Source organism: Trachymyrmex cornetzi, unplaced genomic scaffold (genome assembly GCF_001594075.2).
Source record: "Trachymyrmex cornetzi isolate Tcor2-1 unplaced genomic scaffold, Tcor1.1 scaffold56, whole genome shotgun sequence".
NCBI lineage: Eukaryota > Metazoa > Arthropoda > Insecta > Hymenoptera > Formicidae > Trachymyrmex > Trachymyrmex cornetzi.
Genome location: NW_017299871.1, coordinates 1,712,878 through 1,728,950, shown reverse-complemented (window position 1 = coordinate 1,728,950; position 16,073 = coordinate 1,712,878). Strand labels below are relative to the sequence as shown.

The following is a 16,073-nucleotide window of genomic DNA, read 5'->3' as shown; positions in this document are numbered from 1 at the left end:
AAGCCGGCAAGGTAAGACAATATGAGCAGACTTGTCGGTGGTCAGTACCACCGGTACAGTCTGTGGAAAATCATTCCTCCTCGCTCTCCTTCTGACTCTTTGTTTTCGTTTCCTGCGCGCCTACTCGCGAGCAGCATGTACGAAGCCCCGGCACGCTAGCCGCGAGAAACGGGGCTTTCAGAAAGAGCTACCGGCGACAGCTGGAGCTCGGGGACGATAAGTCGCCACCCGATAAGTCGTAGAATATTGTAGCGATGATCGTAAAAAGAAAAGGGCATATATAACGCCTACGAGGCGTAGGAAAGGTCGAGCCGCAAATCGATCGGTGAGTTAAATAACGACGTCGCGGAACGAAAATTATCTTAATTAACGTCAAGCCGCGATGTATAGCGGTGTAATAAATTAGCGCTTTTGTGGACTTTCGCACGAGAATGCAAATATCGAAAATATCGTTCGCGCGAAACGATACTCCCTGCTGCTGTTGGCATGCCGGCCACGTTTGCGTTCGCGAGTCGGTCGATCGGGGCGACGCAGCATTAACGTCTCGATATCCGTGCAACCTTGACCGAGTACGCGACCGATTGCTGAATCCTCGACACTGCAATGGAGGAGACGACCCTGACGCGCCGCCGGTGAGAAATTGCGCGCGACCAACGGTCGAGCTCTAGTTATCTTATCATCGCATCGTCCGCGAACGAAGAATTTTCTTAAGAACAAACTCGACGAGTTTGATATCTTTGATGATTGTAACAGCGGAGTAAAGCTCGATTTTATAGGAAAACTGTGCGTTATTAATATTTCATCGTTTTTGCGATATTTTTTTTTCTAAGAGAGTCTTGCGGTCGCTGGTTTTGCTCCGCTGCGAGTCGCTGATGAAAGAAAGCCGGCGAACTGTCTTTGATAATCTCTAATTTATTTTAATGACGCCGAAGCGTGACTCGGGGAAAAGAAAGAGAGATGAATCAGAACGAGACGGAGACTCGGCGAGACTTCGGGAGAATGCCGAACGCCTCCGACGCCGCTACGTTGTCGGAGGTCAGGTTCACCAGCCGCACGATGCGCTCGATCTCTTTCTTCGCTCCTCGTTTTCGATGCGCAGATGAATGCTCGGAAGATCAACGCGATTAGAGCTGCGATAATCGGTTTATTTTTTTTTTTTTTTTGACCAAGTTACGCAAGACGTGTAAGTGTTGCAAAGTACACGCAAAAAGTTTCAAATAAAACGCGTACGAGTTAAAAAGCGTCTGACTTTTACAAATGAATGGAAAATTGTCAATACATAAAAATAGCATTGTTATCTTTTAAAATTTTATTTATGATTATTTATGATTCCAAGCAAATATCCGACTTTTTTTTTCGTGTATTCTGTATAATGTCTGTCGTAATATGCATTATTTAACATTAATTGGTTTTCGATGGACGCGATCGTAAAAGCATGAATGAGAATAGCGATGAAACATTGACACGATTTTGGAGTGGCGGGCGAAGTGCGAAATATCGTGACGCCATGTGGCGAAGGTCGCGTAACGACGCGTACTTGCGAAGGTCTCGTGTAAGCGGGATCAACGTTCCCAGGACGTAAGAGGATAGTCAAAAGTAACACCGAGTCAAATCGCGTGGAATCCGAAGGCCCCGAGAGTGCCGTGCTGCACATCGTGGCTCACGGTCGAGCCGTTCGCAAGTGGCGCGCCTGGCAGAGAGAGAACGCAGGATGCTGGCCGCTGCATCTTGCATATATGTATGTTTTATGTCAGCGTGCATTCTGCATTCGCGCCGTTGCCACATCCTCGAGTTCTTTCTCTCTCGCTGCTTCTTTCCCCGCCAACTTCTCATTCCGTCCTCCCTTTCTCCACACGACGTACACACCGCGTCTTTTCTTCTCATTAAATCCCGTCCTCCCGCCTTTCGTCTTTTCTATCTTTTCTTTGGTTCCACCCGCGCTTCGCAAATCGCAAGACGGCGACAGTGTCAACGAACTCGGAAAAGCGAATGCTCGCACCGAAAAAGAGGAAAGCGCGTTACAATATAGCGTCGGTATGCTTAATAGATTGCTTGTTCGGATAAATAACCCACTCGAGCCATGCCGAACGAAACATTAAGCAGCATCGAGCACAAGCTCCGATTGTTGTCCGCCGTTGATCAACCGCGACGATGTAACAAGATGACTGGCTATCGCGGGCCGATAATTTTTCCTCTGCTCTGTGAGAGTAGCTCGTTCGAAGCTCGTTATGTCGTCCGAACAAAACGAAGCTTATCCCGCGTCGCGAGTTTTTTTTCGCAGCTCGTAGGTAATTCAAATGTCTCCCCTCGTCGAACCTCGGCGAAATTCCCACGAGAAACTCGCGGGAAGGGGTTGGCTTTTTGCCAGCGAAATAATTTTTCTTCGTACATACGCGCGATCCGCACGTGTGGCATCTTCTCTCGTTCATGTCTCTTCCCCGCCCCGAACAGTCCTCCTCGCTCTTTTATTATTTTAATTAAAGTTCCAGAAGTTTACTTTTATTCCTTCAGTTTCGAAAAAAAGAGTGTTATGTGTTTCCTTTTTATTTTATAATAAATGTTCTCGCAGAGTTTATTAACACACGAGCAATTTCTACCTTCAATTTTATCTCTCTCCCTCTCTCTCTCTCTCTGATTCTCTTTCTCTCTCACTCTCTTTTTCTTCCACAAACTCTCCTCGCCTCTCACTCTCGACTCCCATTTCCTTCTACACGCAAACGATCTCGTCGCCTATACTGCTTGCTGTACCGGCTTGAGAATCGCGAAAAATACCGATACATAGTATTACGCGGAATTTATGCAGCCAAGCCCGTCGTACATATGAAATCATGACTAGTTTCTTGCCGACTGGCAAGTGACGGAGCATCACGGGAGGTCGATCAGTCCGTCTCTCGACATTGGAGTAGGTCGAGACGCGCCTCGGACCTCCCCGCACAATCAGTACACTCCGAAAAAGAGGCACGGTCAACGTCGATCTAGATATCTGTACTCGTGGTCCGTATTTAGCGCTAAATGTGGCTGTCTATGAATTTTTTCATCCGATTACGTGAGTTTATTTATCATATCACGCAAATCGCATGACAACGTTGTCGCGTGAAGAAAAACGGAGTCATTGGGCGCTAAGTATAGAATATGTACGAATGAAAATATACTGGATCGGCGTTTTAAGTTCACGGAGCTTTTATAGATTTATTCGCGTAATTTGAAATAATTTCGTTAACAAGAACGAATTTAGGAAAATGCTCGCAAACAGAATCGAGCGGAGTGTCGGCAGATCGAACATCTTCTTTGTTCGAGAGGAACAGAGACGCGGGAAAAATGCAAGTTTCACAGAGTGCGTGGTGTAAGGCTTTCGCGAAACGGTAAACACGGAGATCTTTCTTCTCGGGTTTCGCAGCATCGCGTCATCCAGTGGAGGCAGTGTCGTTCGCGCTCGAAGGAGCGCGTCGTCCTCGTTCCGGAATGTGTGACCGCGGTACGCGATCCTGAGGAAGGACGTGTTTGACGTGGGGTCGGTCTTAAGGCTAAGCGGCCAGTTTCGTGAATGTGAATGACGAAGGAAACGCGTGGACAGCGAAGACGTCAATGTTGTCCTGGCCGGTTCCGTTCGCGGTACCGGAACTACCGGCAAGTTAGCCATGTTGGTTTTACAATGGAAGCAAATCCGGAAATGAAAACGAGGTGCCAGGACATTCGCTTACGGTCCAGTTGCTCCCCCTTTTCCTCCGCGTGGTGATACCAAGCTTTACATGCAGTCAATGGAGGGATACCGGTCAAGTACTAGTTTATTTGTTTACCTTTTCCGTCACTTTTTATTCAGGAAGGTGAGCGAGTAACTTGACTTACATCCCTATTGACTTCGTGTATTCATAGTTTTCCATGTTGCCTCTTACCTCTCGTGAGCGAGTCTCTACAGTAGGTGGATCACAGTTAAATCGCGGTGGTAGGAGCTAGGTAAAAAGATCACAAAATATGGCACACTGTTGCCCGAGTTCATCGTTCGGCACTTCGCGGCACGGCTGGTCGTTCTGGTGGGGGCGGCGGGTCCGGTGGAGGAGGGTGACGAAGAAGAAGAAGAAGAAGAAGAAGAAGAAGAAGACTATATGAAGATAGAGGGAGAGACTTGAGAAAATGGGGAGAGAACGAGGAAGGAGCGTTTGGAGAACTGACGGAAATGAAATACGCAGAAACGAGAAAGCGAGGAATGGAGAACGAGACGACGAGAGGATCTATCCAGCACACTGTCAGCTGTCAACCGCGCGCACGTTGTCGATAGTCTTCTTTCACAAGCGTTACTGCTACTCGGCTCAAGACGAGACAGATCGACAGTTCGACACCTTCGAGGCTCTCTCACGGTCCCCCCGAAAGTCCCTCACATTGGCCCCTCGAAGGTGGACGCGATTTCCTCGTGAGATTCTTCTTATAACAACGAGTTGTGGCAGTCGCTCTTCTTTCGATCTTTTCTTTCAAGAATCTATCGTCTTCTGTCGGTCTCACTAGTAAATTCCGGCAGTTTCTTGGTCCCAATAATCTATCACTCGTTGCTCCTTTTTTATTGTTCAAATTGGTCCCCGATTTTTTTACTGGACTAACAGTGCGTGGGAGAGGAAAGGGAGATGACGAAGTGGGAAACGTCACTGGTTCTCGTGGTCGGTACTGTCGTGGTCTTCATGGTAGTGATGGTCGTCGTCGTCGTCGTAGTCGTCGTCGTCGTCGTCAGCGTCGGCGTCGGCGTCGTCGTCTTCGTCGCACTCTCGCCTCCCCGTATGTGTGTGTGACGCGGTGCGCGCGTGGTGTCGCGTAAAGTTGATCGTGCGTGCGCACCTTGTGCTTCGTTAAAGAGTCTTTTCCGTATAAAATGCTGGGGCGCCGGCGAGAATCGGTTTGGCCGTCGCCGCGTAGGCTTCATGCCGGCGTCCTCGCTTCGGATTGGCCGTACATAGAACGGTGGGGAGCACTGGCGCGAAGGTCCGAAGGTAGAGTACTCGCCTCGAGAAGCCACCAGAGCGGATCCAGAAGAGTATGAGAGTGGGGTAACGCCTGCTGCTATTGCCGGCAATGCACGCTCTATCTACAGGGGGTTTCAGGGACGGCTAGGGTTGCATAGATCTACAACGATGACGCCAAGTTGAATCAAGGATCGTGTTCGAAATTGTTTGAAAGTCAAGCGAAAGGCTTTCATAAGAATTTCGAAGACAGTGAAAGAATTCGAAAGTAATATCGTTGTACGATTATAATAATCTATGCCGTTAATCGATACGATATGAATTTGATGGGATCGAAACGTCTCACGGTTATGTAGACGAAGAGCGTTCTGTTCGTTTCAGGAGACGACGTAGAACGCCTAGTTCGGACCGTCAAAAATAATGGTCGGCACAGAGGGAGTTCCTAATCTAGAAGTATATAGTATGCGATCGACCAATGGTCTTCCTCTAAATTTGGGACCGTGTTCTAGTGGGGAAGTAGGCGCATAGTAACGCGACGAGATAAATTCTAGTGGGGATAAAGGCCCGTGGAAGATACGGTCGGACCCGTGGCGTGGACTCGCCGCGAGCGGAGCGGACCTTCCTTCTGCGTCCATCGGCGGGACAAGGACACGATTAAAACGAGCGAGGGATAGAGCGAGAGAGAAAAAAAAGCATGGAGAGAGTCAGAGTATCTATCCGACAGTGACCATCTTTCTCCTTTTCTCTCTGTCTCTCATAGTTTCTTCGTAGTTTCTTTCATCCTCGTCTCGCGTTCACTCTGCACATGTCGCTGTCTCTTCGCCGACCTCCCTCTCCTTCTCTCTCGCTACATCTATTGCAGTCTACCTTTCGTCCTTCTCACTCTCTCCCTCCTCTCTCTCGCACTTGGGAACAGCCAGGCTATTCACCCACGCATGCACGAGATGACGATGATGATGATGCCGGGAACGCGCTGGCTGCTGCAACATGCAGGCTCCAAACGGTCGTTGCTTTTCCGTTTGCTCACGCGCGACGTTATAGTTACCTCGAGTATAAAAATGCGCAGTGATAAAATTCACGTGGAGAGAGAAGTATGTCTTAATCCGTTTGCGGCATACCGGCGCGCCTTTTTCAATTAGCAATTATCGCAGCTACTCGATTTTCCGTACTGCATCGTAAAAATGTATCTCAATATACGAGTTGCGCGCGCCGATATCTTTAAGATACCTTCCAGGGACTTTCGACAAAGGCACCCTTTCTTTCGCAGAAATCGCAATTTTTTTTTTTAACCGACCGAGTTAATTTTACGGCCGTGAATCGATCCCCTTCTTTCTAATCGTCTGACCTCCATTTTTAATCTCGAAGGCTAAAGAAACGTCGACCTCTCCTTCGTATCTTTAGCGGGTTTTTCTTTATTTTTTCTCCGGCATGCAACGCGTGAGTGACATTGGTGCACCGTCGTTGTGTCGGCGTCGTCATCGCCATCGTTGAACGGCCTCGCTGACACAGATTCCGAATCGGCTATTTTTTCCTCCGGCTTGTTCGCGCTTTTTTATCTCCGCTCCTTGGTGCGTGCGCGCCTTTTTCTTCCCCCGCGCCTCCCTGTTCACAGAGATCGCTCGTTCGTTCGCTTTCCTTTCCTCTCCCCACGCGCTCATCTTTTTCTCTCTTTCGTACTCCTCTCCCTCGCATTCTTTACCAGATCCTGACCTACGACTACGTCCGGGCCAATGTCTGAGTTTCGGCAGTCAGCCTGTTTGAACGAATGGCAACCTCTTCAAGATGTCGGATAATTTACAGTGTTATATATTAATAATTAATTTTTATTATATTCTTATATTCCGTTTCCTTTATATTTAAAAGTTTAAAAAATTTTAAAAGTTTAAAAAAATGTATTGGCTTTTGAGTTAAGTATTTCAAAAATTCTTTCTCAAAATTAAATGAATTCCTATTAATTTAGTTCCGCCTGAGTCAATTACGTACCAATGCCGATTATAATAATTTCGCAATTATTTTCTTGGTTCGAGGATCATTTTTTCATAATACAGTTTTATCACGAATTACTTTAAGAAAACTCTTCGAGAGAGATATTTGTCTAATAGTACTCAATTCGCGCGCGTGTAAAGCAAATCTGGAAAACCGCGGTCGTTTTATCCGCGCTGCATTTCGACGATCAGCTTCGAGTGCACGCAAAATGCACAGATATATCTGTCTCGCTATCGCCGACGCGGAGGGAACTCGGAGAATTATTTTCCTCTCGCTTCCTCTCGCGCGCGTCGTCTCTCTCCTTTCATCTTTTCGCTCTTTTTCTCCTTTCTTCGCGCGCTCTTGCAGCCAGATCCTGACCTACGACTACGCTTTCGTTACGAGCGCGCGAATTTCGCCCGAAAGCCGACACGGGCGAAGGAGCGGATTCGCGGACCTCCGAGGTCACGGAACGACAGTGGGGATCTGAATCCGTGGGTCCACGAGGGGGGCCGCGACGTGAAGAAAGAGGGTAGACGAGAGGGAGATCGAAGTAGGTGGTGGAGGTGGACGAGGAGAACGTCCAGGAGGATGCGGTGGTGGCGGAGGACTAAGCGACATGGCTCACGGCGGGATACAGGAGGCGAGAGGGGGAGGAGAGGAAGATAGAGAGAGGGCTCGACAAGGAAGAAGATGGACGAAGAAGAAGAAGAGGAGGCAGAAGAAGAAGAAGAAGAGGACGAAGAAGAGGAGGAGGATGAAGAAGAAGAAGAAGAAGAAGAAGGGGGCTGATCCAGCGGCAATATACACACGAAGCGGCGCAGACCGCGGCAAAACTCCGCAGTTTTGCTCTGTTCGATTTTGCAAACTTATATTTAGAAGGGCAACGATCTTTTGCCGCGCTCGCGGCGGCCCCAGCGAGAAAGAGAGGAGAGGAGAGGAGAAGAGAAGTCTCTCGGATACGCGCGCGATCTCTCTCTCTCTCTCTCTCTCTCCTACGTGACGGACCCTGAGATTTCTCGACCGCGAGAGAGCCACGAAATGGCAACTCTCGCTACCATTGCGTTTGTGCCCCGCTTTTTCTGTTGGCTAGGCGTATCTCTTTTCGTCCCCTCCTCACTCTTCTCTCTGTCATGAATGATTTTTCTTTGTCTCGGCGGCATCGTCATTATCTCACGTTGACGTCAGCGATCTTGATCCTTTCGGTTCGACGGGTTCGAAATACCGTTGCTAAGCTTTAACCGAGTAATATCGCTCTGCAGACACGATAAGAGATCGTTTAGTCGCGCGTACAATTTATCGCGATACAGAATACTGTTTAGATCCTCTCTATAAGGAATGTTAGGAAATTTAAAATTAGACCGAGGATCGAACGGCCGATTTATTTACGAGTCGCGTATTCCCCTTGCCACGTCGCGCCGCATTATTAATGTTGATGAATTTATAGATGAGCGACATACGCTCGTGACGTATATTGAGTAATATTGCTCCGTGCACCAAGGCCGAAAACAGTGCGGTCCCTACGATGCCCTATAATCGCGCATGCATTATGGGAAACTTTGAGGTCAGTCACCTCGGCAAAGTGTATGTGTTTCGTCGTCGCCTTTACTCGCTCGCGGCGAGTTTCGCGCGGGCTCGCATGCTCCGCTCAATAACGAATTCGCCGGTTCGTCGCGCGAATACGTGCCGCTAATTGACATAATTGCCCGCAACAAATATTCGCGTGGGCCACCGGAAAAGTTTCGCCTGTCTATTATTGGAGAACCGATGTTTTCACGACGCGCTCTGCACCCTTCTGTTTTCTTGTCTTCTTTGCCGTGTAATGTATGTAATCATTACGGAAATACCACGGCTGTTGTTGATATATACATACATCATTAAAAAGGAGTTCGCGCTTCTAGAATAGTCCGTGTATTTCTGTCCTGAGCGCGATAATCGTGCAACACGTGTCTCTCCGTCGTTTTACTTCGAATATTATCGCAAATTCTCGCGAAAGTCGGGTAATAATCGAACGAAAATCTGTCCGTGTCGTTCCGATATTCCGCGAACTTTGGGCAAACCTACCGCGACAGGATATTTCCGCGATATACGCGCTGAAACGTAATATAAGCGGCGGGCACGCATGGCGTGCGCGGGCGGATTTCGTCTCTCTGTCGTGGTGTGGAACAAGGTTTTCTCTATCTCTTTCTCCCGGCCGCCCCTGTGAGTGCAATCTTATCGTGGAACACAGCGCGCTGCGCTCTCGTCGCGGCTGCAGAAGAGCGCGGAGTCAACGAACGATAAAAAAAAGCACGAAGAATAAACTCCGTTCCGCGTACCCCTCCCCGTTCCGCGCCGCGCGCGCTCTTCCTTTTCTCGCCACGAGGGGAGCTCTCTACTCCTTGCCATCCGCGTGTTGCAACCTCTCGGCCGTGTGTGGGCGCGAATGCAGCTCTCTTCCATCCTCTCTTTCCTCCCTCCGTCCCTCCTCTCTGTTCCTCTCTCTCTCCTCCCGTCGTCCCTCCCTCTTTCTTTCGTTCTTTCTTTCTTTTTCTCTCTTTCTTCGCTGCGCGTTCTCTCCCCCCGCGCTTCTCGCCGCCCCCGCGACCTGACCGTCGTTGCCGCTTCTCTTCCCTCTTTTTCTCGTGGTTTGTTTGGGGTAGGTCATGGCGAAGCCGCATACGAAAGATCGGGGGAATGAGGGAGGAAAGTGAGAGAGGAAAGAACCGTGTGCACGTTGGGGGCCCGTCGCGACGTACGCGTCTTCCACCTTTCTCTGTCTGTAAACGACTCTTTGTACTAATCATGCAATTTTGACATGTTATTTGCGAACGGTAGCTCTGCTTTGATGCTGCTCGCTCGCGGAATGTACCCACACGGTTTCGATTACTCGCGGAAACGGAATGGAAAGTCATTAGGGGCTGCGTATCATTATCTCAATGTGAACATTCCGAGTCTTTCGTGAGCACTACCGTCAGTATTTTACTTTGTTATTTTACTAATGTTTTTTTATTAATTACTTTATTAGCTGGTAACTCATTTTTACGCCACGTTGTTTTTCTGACTTTATATTTTATTAAGAGTACACGAAATAGTATCTCGAAGTTGTTACTTTTAGACGATGTTTTCGTAAGAAACGTTTTCCTCTTCTTCGAGAAAATTAGATTTCTGAAACAAATCTCCATCGCCATTATCACCCACCGTTCTTCCACAGATTCACCGACTTTCGCGAGCGATCGAACGCATTCGATTAGGCCGATTTCGAAGAGGCCGCAGATGCGCGCGCGTTATTGTTGCCGATCATGCGATCCGAAAATCATAGAAAATTACTGAAAAGCTAAGAAACTCCGTGACGATCCGCTTGGGACCGAGCGAAAGGGGGAGGGGGGGGTGAAATGAGGGAGGGGAGGGCACCCCTCGTCTTGAGACGTCGTAATTCTGTCTTTGCCGTAACGGCTATCCGACACGGAACTTGACCCCCTTCCCTCCCCTCCCGCCATCCGCCCTTTCAGTTTTCTTCCTCGACTTGAAACAGAACAACCCCACTCCACCTCCCTCTGCCTTTCCCCGGTAACCAGAAGGGTTACTCACTGAGAGAGAAACAATGACACGCGCGCGAGAACCGTTATTTAAATAGTATACGGGAACCTTCCGGGCATGAGGAGGAAAAAAAGGCTCGCGCTTCTCTAAGGGACGCAACGTGAGAAAGACTCCTCGAGATTTGCATGCCGGAGCGAGAAGTATCTACGCTGGCAAATAGATAATGTGTGGTCTTTTGTTTTTTTTTTGCTATCACCGGCAAGAGAAGCGAGAGGAACGTATTTATTATTTGATCGTTTTCCATCGCGTCGCGCTCTACTATTAAATCATACACTTTGCAATTATCGTTACGCTTCGTGCTCCTGCATTTTATTAATTTTCTTTGTTATATTTTAAAATAATTAGAAACCTGTCGACCTTGTAGCAATCGAAAGTGAGAAATTAAATTTCTTAATGTTTTAGCTTTCGAGCATAAAAATTGATGTAAGCTTGTTACACCGACAGGTTTTCATATACATTGAGATAATGATAATATGTCATAATTTACATTCGTTGGAAAGCAACTCGATTTTTTTCGGATTTTTCTTTCCTCTGGCCACTTTCCCATCCTCTCCTTCCTTTCTTACAGTTCTGGTTTCTCCTAGCAGCTGTTAGCTCGATCCGAAATCGTAGTCCCGTATCGATCAAGGGTGAATCGTAGTCTGGATGCAACTTAGCAATGGTCGTTGCGTCAAACGAACCGGTTTAACGCGCGTTGAAAGAGCGAATTGGGGAGAAGCATGAACAAAAAATTCATTTGAATCGGCCGACCCGGGTCGAGCAGAGGCGTCGAAATAATTGGATTTTAATTTTCGAGGTAGCGCGAGGTAGAACAAAAAAACGCGGGTGCACCCCCGGCCCTGAGAACGGTTCTCCGCGAATGTTTATGTAATATCGCGACGCACTCGTCTCGTCCTCTCTACGTCCGCGGAACCCTTCATCTTTCCCACGAGTTCACAATGAATCCTCAAGTGTCTCGAAATTTTTTTTTATCAGAGTGGCATCATTGTCGGAGACAACGGCTGAACGCATTCACGTATTATTCTTATCAATCCTTAATTAAACAATTCAATTTAATTAAATTTGACTAAAAAGATTGTAAGATTATAGATTTTAATTAAAACGCACATGGCTTCTTGAGATTTCTTTTATATTATATTTTTTATATTTTTTTTATTTTTTTATATTTTTTATATTTTATATATATTTTTTTATTTTTTATATTTTACATTTTTATATTTTTTATATTTTTATATTTTTATACTTTTTATATTTTATGTTACATATTTTATAACATTGATTCAGCAAGATAAAGTAATTCAGCAAAATTCATAAAATAAACCTCAAAATTTAAGTATTAAGAATCAAGTCCGGTCTATCGAGGACTCATATCAGTCCTCGTTGCTTGGACAGAATGAAAAGGACGATGGCTCGCTTCGACGGTTCGGTCCACGAACGGTGCGTGGGGACGGCACAAAGGAGGCGAATGTTTTAATTAAATCTCGAGGAAACGTGGAAACTTCGCCATCGCTCGGCGTTTTTGCGATTTTCCGAAAGTTTCGCTTCGCGCGCGCAGTGCGGGACGGCTTTTAAGGTGGCGATGGAAGAAAAGGAAGGACGAGGTAGAACACGGCGGGAGGACGAGGTGCTCGAGCAACCCCCTCTTGCATCCCCATCGCCTCCATCCACCTCCCCCTGTTACCTTTTCCATCGTCACTCCAACCGCCGGCGCTATCGCCGCTAAAATAAAAGAAGCCCCAAAAACAAAAGAGCTCTGCGGCTACTTAACGAAACAAATTGTTGTTACGTCCTGGGGTTGAGAATTTTAAAGTTTCCAGCAGAGAGAGGAAGGGGAAAGTATCCTGCCTTTTTACCGCGCTGTTCTCTCTTTTCCGGGACCTCACGCTCCGTTCATCAGTCGACAGTTTAACGTAATTCGGGGCTCGTTAGTGCCGCTTTCTTTTCTTGTACTTTCGTGCTTGCAGCGTTGGCGTAAAGTCGCGCAAGGAAGCCGCGTATGTATTTTGTGTCGACGATTGTACCGATACAAGTTGATCGGATACACGAGTGCAATTAGTCACTCGACCGAAAAATTGCCGCTTTATCGATGTACTTTCTCGTCGCGTGCGTGACACAAGCGCTAAACGTTATGATGCGGAACGCACATTTCGCCGCATACCGCGCGTCATCCGTTAAATCTCTAGTATGATGTAACGACACGCTCGTTAGTATACGAGCGTGAGCGAGAACGAGGATCGTTCGAACCGCCGCTGGCGGTCAGCTACGAGTAAGTAAGACTATTTCACAATGCACAGGAACAAGGCGATACATTCAGCCGACGAGGTACAAAAACGAACGGCGATACACATACGACACATGCCAGTGGATAAAGAGACAAAAAAAATAAGATAACATCAAGATCAAAATGATGAACAGATAAATGCGCAAAGCGATCGAGATGCAAACGAAACAAGAACAATCGCGAGACGTTCCAGAGAAGTTCGCGCGGAAGCGAAATCATAATCGGGCAGAATATAGCGAACTGAATGGTGCTGAATGTCGATAAATGAAAGAAAAATAATGTCAATGAGTGAGAAGAGACGCAGCGCGTCTGCGACGTGCAGGATCGACAAGTTAAATGAAATGTAAAAGAAAAAAAAAACGGCTGCTATACAAAACTTTGGCCGTCGGTGAGAGAAAGCAAGGAACTTAAGGTACGGACGCGCGCATGGGCAGGAAGAGCGTTAATAAAAAGGATTTTGTGAACGGGCTGAGTGTTCAACTCACTCGCTGCAGGGTAGACCAGCATTCCTCGAGGGTGCGTTCGCTGATGTTGCCCATTCCTCCACCACCGCCGGCACCTACTGCACCTCCAAGCCCCGCCGCAGAGGCACGAGACTATCAGGCAAGATAGGATAGCTCATGTTAGTCCCCGATCCTCGTCGTTCTTTTGACGCTACTAACCATCACTACTACAAAGCTTCTTTTCGTCGAACAATAATTCGCGACTGTTACTTCGAATATAAAAACAAGCGCGCTCTGCCGTGGCAATGACAAGCTGAGAACAGCATGACGAAATGAGTATTTCTATCTCGTGTGGATACGCAGAAAGTAGTTATGGAATCGCTCGATCGAGGCCGATCACGTGTAAATTAATATCGGCATTCGCAATAATTATATTACTTATTAATGCAAAACGTGATTCTTACAATATTATTTGCAGTATCTTCGAGTATATCGTATCGCGACTATAGCTACGGTTCTCTCAGTTCTTCTCACGAACGATATTTATAGTCTCTCTCTAATTACAAATCACCGATGCTCACAGACTTGCTAACGCGATCTCAAAGTTCCGCTATCTGTCGAGAGATACGATGTGTGATTTTTCTCTTTCTCTCTCTCTCTCTCTCATACTCTCGCATTCTAGCTCTCTTGCATTCTCACGCTCTCCTTTCTCTCTCTTTCTCTCATCGAAACTCCGCGACCCATGCCGTCGCAGAAACACGGCGATATTTTCTTGGTAACATCTTCCCGGCGTACCGTATGACGTATGCGTATGGTATTATCTGTGTTGCGCGGGTCAAGAACCCCGGGAGACGACGTATCTGCATCTCCCCGCATTGGTGTGCGTGGGCCGCGTTCGCATTTGCGGACCGCACTGCTACTTTGACGTGTGCGTGCTTTCTCGGTCTCTCTCTCTCTCACTCTCTCTCTCTCTCTCTCTCTCTCTCTCTCTCTCTCCCCCCCCCACTCTCTCTCTCTCTCGCTCTCTCTCTCTCTCGCTCTCTCTCTCTCTCGCTCTCTCTCTCTCTCGCTCTCTCTCTCTCTCGCTCTCTCTCTCTCTCGCTCTCTCTCTCTCTCTCTCTCTCTCTCTCCCCCCCCCACTCACTCTCACTCTCTCCCTGTTGCTCACACTCTCACTCGCAAATTCTCTCTCTCTCTCTCTCTCTCTCTCTCTCTCTCTCTCTCGTACGAGCGTGTAAGTTAGTACTATGTAGTAAGTCAACGTACCCTATTGATGTGCATGTGTGCGTGTACGTGCGTCTGTGTATCTGGGTACGAACCGTGGTCAGCGTATCTGAGTACAGTCGCGTAATCAAACCGACGAAATTGTCGATGACATGTGACTTTGTAACGTTAAGATGACGCTAAATTAACGGAAAAGTCATCGCGTTCGAATTCCGCCGATTTTCCGCGCAAATGTTATTTGCAAGCAGTTTTACACGAACGATAAGTTAGAATCGGCATTTGGTACGTCGTTTAACGAGACTTTGCACTAGTAATGCACGTTCCAATTAGATGCCTTATTTTTGAACGAGACTTTCGCAAAACGTTGAAACCGCGCTATTTACACGAATGAGTACCGACATGTAGGAGGGACCTTGATATCTCGCGATACTTGGGGCCCGTCGACGCTGTCATCTAACAACGTCATTGAATAAATATTTTTCCTCGCGAGAAGAGAAACCTCGCTCGAAAGTATTGTCCAGCGTCTGTCGGCTTGCAAGTGAATGACCCTATTTATCGGTGCGTTATGTATTTTTATCGCGGTTGCCTCGCCCTAGTTATTTATCGCTGCTCTCCTCGCAGTGGATATGAAGAGTCGCGAGACACCCGTCCGTTTCTCTCGCGGAGCGGAAGATAATAGAAAAAGACACGTATGCATGCGCACATAATGTATGCGTGTAGAACGGAGGTGAAAAAAATATTTTTTCGTCTCCGAGTCGCGAATGTAAAATTCAGAGATTACAATTCAATATGTAGCTTCTCACCTGTAACTCGTTGACGAGCTTCTCCGTGAGAGTGGCGTCGTGGGAGTCCTGACTGGTCGCGCCCGGACTCAGCATCGAGTTCTGTGAATTCTGCTGTTGAGTGCCCGACATGTTCATACCGGCGAGACCACCGTTCTGCGCGATGGTGCCAGCCATGTTGAGCGCCTGCTGTTGCAGATTCTGGGTGAGATTTTGCGCTTGCTGTAGATTCTGCGTAAGATTTTGCGCCTGTTGTTGTAACGCTTGCTGGTTAAGCGCCTGGCCAAGGTTCTGCGTGAGGTTCTGCGCCTGCTGCTGTAGCGTCTGGGACAAATTCTGCGCTTGACTTTGGATATTCTGTTGCAGGCTCTGACTCGCTTGGCTTAAATTTTGCGGTTGGTTAAGCAATTGCTGTTGTTGTTGTGGCGACAAACTCGGCGTTAAACTCTGCGCCAAATTATGCTGTAGGGTTTGTCCGAGATTTTGCTGCATGTTTTGCGTGAGCGCTTGTGTTAGCGCTTGGCCCAGGTTCTGATTGAGCGCCTGAGCCGCCTGGACGGCCTGGACCGCCAACGATGGACTTGACGCCTGCGACATTGTTTGTTGCGCCTGGGCGAGGCTGTGCAGACTCTGGGCCATACTGGAGGCAATGGCGCCCTGATGATCCGCCTGTGGTGACGGCGTCGTCGGTGCCGGGGAAGACTGATGCTGTGGGCCCTGATTAGCCTGGTTCATCGACAATGCATGCTGCTGTTGTTGCTGCATCTGTTGTTGAGGACTAGCTGTTTGGCCGAGTGTCGCGTTCGTGTTCTGCTGTACTTGCGAAACCGCAGTCTGCTGCTGTTGCTGCTGC

The 16,073-nt window shown here is 47.8% G+C and overlaps 1 protein-coding gene across 1 annotated transcript in view; it reads right to left on the bottom strand.

The window, feature by feature from the left end:
• Window positions 1–16,073, bottom strand: part of dati (zinc finger protein datilografo) — a 75,457-nt gene that overhangs the window by 58,487 nt on the left and 897 nt on the right. The window contains exons 2-3 of the mRNA XM_018514739.1: window positions 15,242–16,069; window positions 13,257–13,367 (exon numbers count right to left, since the gene is read on the bottom strand). Of these exons, the coding sequence (XP_018370241.1) occupies window positions 13,257–13,367; window positions 15,242–16,069 (939 nt within the window). The remainder of the gene's footprint in view (window positions 1–13,256; window positions 13,368–15,241; window positions 16,070–16,073) is intronic.